The sequence below is a fragment of the Anopheles merus genome, chromosome 2L, assembly GCF_017562075.2.
Source record: "Anopheles merus strain MAF chromosome 2L, AmerM5.1, whole genome shotgun sequence".
Taxonomy (NCBI): domain Eukaryota; kingdom Metazoa; phylum Arthropoda; class Insecta; order Diptera; family Culicidae; genus Anopheles; species Anopheles merus.
Genome location: NC_054083.1, coordinates 36154165 through 36159604, shown reverse-complemented (window position 1 = coordinate 36159604; position 5440 = coordinate 36154165). Strand labels below are relative to the sequence as shown.

Here is a 5440-nt window from a genome sequence, read left to right as displayed (position 1 = left end):
GGAGCTTCCACGCTTGGAGAGCTTTTTCATTCCCTCTGTACTGTTGTATGGTTTCGCATTGAAGTTATGCATCGCTAGAACTAGAACGGCGATACGATTGTTTAAATACTAAACTCCAACGGAAACCACCAGCACTGACGCAAGTGAGTTTTGAGTAATGGTCGTTGGTGTTTATACCCATGTATCTGTGACCACACGACCATTCATGTAGATTATTGGAATTGAATTATTGATTATTGGATAATTGGAAGGCTATATAGGTCATGATTAGATGAAGCTTGTCGAAACACATTGCAAGGAAAGGACAGCAATATAAAGATGAGTTATTATAGCACGCCATCTATTGAGCAAACCAGTGAAGCTATGGAGCTTATATGGAATATATGAATATTCGATTTTCCAGCCATTTAAGCTTAATCTGTGGCGCTTGGGGGGTAGTTCAAGTGTCACGTGCCAAGCTCAAATACGTTTAATAAGTTTGAGAACAAATAGAAAAATCTTAATACGTTGTCATTTAACAAAATTTGCCACAACAGCTCCGGTCTTTAAACGACTCATAAATGAAGTTTAACCGACTCAGTCTGAACGGGATTCAAAACGATTCCTTTAAGCAGACGGTGAACGGCAAGGAAGTTTTAAAAATATAAAATGACTTATGTTGCAATCTATTGAAATACCTAACTCCAATTGATAGTGAGTTTAAAAAGTCTCTTTTAGTCTCTTTTTTATAAATATTTCATTTTCCAGCCGTTTAAGCCTTAACTCTGGTGCTTGGGTCTACACCATGTAGATTAAAGTAATTAATGAACCACTCTCATGATCTTGTCGATCTCAAGATGTTGGATCAAAAGAGTAAAATTTGTGATATGATCAGGTCTGAAACGAACATGCAATAGTAATCATAAATAAAGAATCTTTTTCGTCTATTTTTCCCAGAATTATGTATTTATTCTGTTCACAGTGTGTATAAATTATATTTACAAAATAATAAAAAAACGAAACATTAAACAGGAATCTCACGTTGCATCACGGGACGGGATGCATCATTTTTTGGACGGCTCTACCTCAACAGCAATGGCGCCTGCTAGTAGGATCGGCGCACACTGTTGAGTACTTACAGGTAAGAAACACTACACCGCACAGTACACCATCTACCCCACGATCAGATTGCCTTCCACGTCCCGGTACAGATCGTCGTTGATGCTGTACATCGCTTCCGACTCGGGGCAGTTGACGTTTGTCCACCAATCGCAAACACGGTACGCCTATAAGTAGGGAGAGAAATGCGGAGAGAGCAAAACCAAAGTGTTAGTATAGCGCTTAGTACACTTTTCGCGGGCTTTTTGGCACCGAATGCCAATCCCATCTCGTGAACGATCGATACTTGATTGAACACGGTTCCGTTGGGGCAGAGGAAGGAGAACATGTAGCCGGTCGGCAGGCACCAGTGCCACACCTGGCACCGCGTCTCAATGTCGGCGTAGTAGCCGGGCTGCCGGTCCGCACACCGGAACGTCAAGCCGGACGGGATCTTATCGTACGCTGGATAGTCAACGATCGGTTCGTATCCAAAGATTTGCTGTAATGAAACGAAACAAGCAGAACAGAAACGGACGAAATTAGGTAACAAGATAATCGGATATTTGAATTATGAAATGTGCCAAACATTACGCCATCTTTCCGCGCGCCATATGCCAGCCTGAACGATCGCATCTTCCGCATCTTCGGTGTTGGAATCGAACGCTGCAAATCGATCGGTTCAAGCTCGAGTGTGTTTGGGAGTGAGTGAGTAATGTTTTCATCACCGCAACCAATCAAATTACAATCAACTACCAATTATACGGTTTGGCTCTTCGATTTGGCCAATTATCGATGCTCCCCGAATCTTCCCCCCTTACTCCAATAACGAAACGATCGCGCTTTCCTTCAACAATCCCGTTTTGCGACGATGGTTGATGCGCCGGGAGAGATGTTTTGAAGAAAAGGAAGCAAAATCCAAAACCGCAACCAACATAGACGCAAACGCAAAACATTGTCTTTATGGGGCAAACAAATTAGTCCGCACGATCTAAGACAAACGATCTGTGGTCGGGCGCTCCTCTAGCTCTGATTATTATGTCATCCCGACGGCTAACAAATCGTGATCGTACCAGCACCAGTGATCGGTTCATCTTCCCACTTTATCCCACCAAAATGCTTCATTTCGTAAAGAAAGCTTGTAGGATGCGCTCGTGGCGCTCGAGCCCGCAGTTTACCACGGATCTGGGACGACCCGTAAGGTCATTCTCGTGAAGATCTGATTTGTCAGTCGTCAGCCGATTCGTATGTGTGATTGTGAGAGTCGACAACAGCATTTGTGGAAACTCAATCAACAAACACGCAATGTCAATCCGCAAGCGTACAGACTGTTCTCACCCTTGACAGTCATTTCGAGAGTGAAGCGACTAGATAAGTCGTGGTCAGCAGTTAACAAAAGGTTAACAATTTCAGAACACTGATTTAATCAGACTGCTGGCTACTGATCTTGCTGTTTCTCTAATTGTTTTTTTTTTTATTACATAGAAAACACATTAGTCTGAGGGCATCTTTTACACAAAGGACCCGGCTGTAATGTTTATAGTGTCCCTGTATACCGTGCACTATGCGACATAGAGTTGATGCTGGTGCGAAAACGCATCCTCACCATAAAAAAACCATCCAAATGTAGATCTCGTGCCAACGATCGTAACAAAAGATAAAGCACCATTGTGTCGCTGTGACGAGGTTACCCCGCCCAAAAATACTAACCATAATTAGCATCGGGGTGCTGTTGGTTGGCATTTGGTGTACGGAGATGAGTTGGTGTATAAATTCTAATTCACCGCGCCATCGCACCATCCGATCGTATTGTTATGTTAATGCAGGGTTTAGAGGTGTTGATTTCATTGTTGAGCGCATTTTACGGGTTCCAGTTTGAAATTTTGACATCTTTCTTAGCACGAAAATATGTATTGTTTTGGGAAAGGTATTTTAAAACCCCCGAAGAATAATGGACGAGTTAATTGCGGTGTGTGGTTTTTCATACCACAATTTTATCGGTAAGCAAAACAAAGCGTGACAAATTTTACGACCATACTAGACGCTTGACCAACTGGTTTAACATATTTAACGTAACTTGTGTGGCTTTATCAGCTCAAAACCTTTATCCAATGATTTACTTGAGTAAGATAGCGTTTCTTACTAAATGGGTTATTCGAAGGATTCTATAAATATATTTAAAGAAAATACAGAAAAACAGTTTTACCTATGTACTTATTGATTCGGGCTTTTTTTTCGAAAAGTAATTCAAAAATAAGTCTTCTTTTTATTTATTTTTCAGACCATTTTCTGTTGTAAAAAACTGAAAATATTTCGATTTTTTACTGCAATTTTTGCTCTAATTATGGTATTTTTCCGTTTATTTGGTTATTTATGAACAAAACGAAAGTGAAATTGAACACTTAGTGACCAGAACATACACTATACACTTGTGTCTGACGGTACTCGGACCTCGACCTCCATTGATTTGAAGATTCGTGGTTTTTCAAATTAAACAGTTCTTGTAGTAAATTGTAGCTCAATTTCACACAATAATTGTAAATTACACATAAGGTTAATTAACATTTCAGTATCATTTAAAAGGAAAAATGTGCCAGTTTTATATACGAATTCTTTATCCCTTTTGATCGGTCCTATCAAATAGTTCCTAATATAATACATAAGTGTTAGCTAGACAACTTAATTCCAACAGAATACTCGCGTATAAAATGTATTTTGACTAAAAAATCACAATGATCAATATGCGTGGATACTCGAGAACCACTGGAGTCTTCAGGACGCATTAGCGTTACTGTAGACGCATTAGCGATCGTGATATAGGATAAGCAAAGCATAATCTCAAATAAAGTTTCCTTAAATAAAATGTAGTAAAACTCGAATATTTGAACGTTTGAATTAAATCAAAATCAATCAGTAACATCAAAGCTGCTCCAAATTAATGAAAAATATATGCTGGATCCATTGGGCCCATTTCACCTATTCTCTCCAATATGGTTCAATACATTCCCTGCATTGAATAACGTCATATATCCCCTTATAATTAACATTAACTGTCTCTACTTACACCGTACGTTTCGTGGCTGTTGTACAGGAACACTCCAAACGCCACCACTAGCATCGTGTACTTCCACATGCTGCTTGCCATCTTTTTTGTGTTTTTGCTGGATCCGTTCGCCTGGGTTCGTCGCTTATCCGTCTGCCCGCACAAGTCTTTCGTACGCTTTCGTTAGATACACGCGCCACACAAACCGAAACCGAAACCGATTTCAAGTGCGCTTTTCACTCTCTTTCTCTGACAAAAAAAAAAACAACACAAGGAACTGGAGCCTAGCACCGGAAGCTGTGTGCCTTCTCCTCCCCCAATTCCTTGCCCAAGTAGACAATAGATTGGGCGTCTGATTTGTTTTGATTAGTATGGCTTATAAGTCCGCTTGTGATGTGATGGCTTCTTCGTGTTTTTTCCCCTTTCTCCGAACTATTGCATTACTTTCCGGCCCTCTGTGTGATGCGCTTCTTTACGATACTGTATTTTTTTTTTTGCTACCACTACCCTAGGCTTGTTTTTATTTTGCTTAAATTTATGCAATAATCCGTTACTCCGATGCACACAACACACGCTCTTGTTCCCGTTGTACACACACACGCGCAAAAAAGTTGATGAGTTCGTTCCGTTTTAGTAATTAAGATTACACACTCGCACACAACGAGCGAACTGTAGGCTGCACTTAATGAGGGCACTGTGATGTAGTTAGTTAAAAAAAGTGATGAAGATGGTTTCAGTTTTTTTTTCTACACACGCTATATTTCCGCGTACTCGAACACAACTGGGAGATAAAGGAAAGTGTTTTGTCGTTTATGATCGTTCATCAGCGCTGAAGATCGACCTATTACAGCGATGTGATGACGGAAATATTGCATTTACACAATATTCCTCACTTCATTTCACTTGTTTTGTATGTTTGAGTCCTTACTGGTTTCGTCCTTTTAGATCACTCTTCAGAAATCACCTTTAATTTTCACACTTTAGCCCACAATTCAGCACACACCACAGAGTCGAATCACCACACGCCGTCGACGGGAGCGAACGAACCAAATGAAAACGTTCGCCGCATGCAGCATCACTTTATACAAATCGCCATAGCCATAGTGCACTCCCACCCGGCCCGAAACAGACGCTGGGTGGGAGATTCAATTGTCAGCACCGTCTCAGGGAAAAAACCTACCGTCGGTGGTAGGTTTTGGGAACGCCGTGACGCGTGCTTCCCTTTCAAGCTGTGTCTTAAGGCGCACACAAAATGTTCTACCCAATGTTTGCCTCTTTTTCATATCGGACACGTCCGGCCAAGAATGGGTACGAGGAGTC

General features: G+C 41.0%; 1 protein-coding gene across 1 annotated transcript; it reads right to left on the bottom strand.

The window, feature by feature from the left end:
- Positions 1–937: 937 nt before the first annotated feature.
- On the bottom strand, positions 938–5198 carry LOC121592825 (U-scoloptoxin(01)-Er1a-like). Its single transcript, XM_041914645.1, has 3 exons — positions 4142–5198; positions 1385–1579; positions 938–1265 (listed from the first exon to the last, which is right to left on the bottom strand). The coding sequence occupies exons 1-3, from the start codon at positions 4220–4222 to the stop codon at positions 1152–1154; spliced, it is 390 nt and encodes a 129-aa protein (XP_041770579.1). The 5' UTR covers positions 4223–5198; the 3' UTR covers positions 938–1151.
- Positions 5199–5440: the final 242 nt, after the last annotated feature.

Bases quoted from the DNA above. Each gene is read 5' to 3' on its own strand.
- LOC121592825 (XM_041914645.1), bottom strand. From the start codon at position 4,222: ATGGCAAGCAGCATGTGGAAGTACACGATGCTAGTGGTGGCGTTTGGA. The intron at 1,580-4,141 runs GTAAGTAGAGAC...GTTTCATTACAG, and splicing joins ACAGCCACGAAACGTACGGT to CAAATCTTTGGATACGAACC. The intron at 1,266-1,384 runs GTATCGATCGTT...CCCTACTTATAG, and splicing joins ACGGAACCGTGTTCAATCAA to GCGTACCGTGTTTGCGATTG.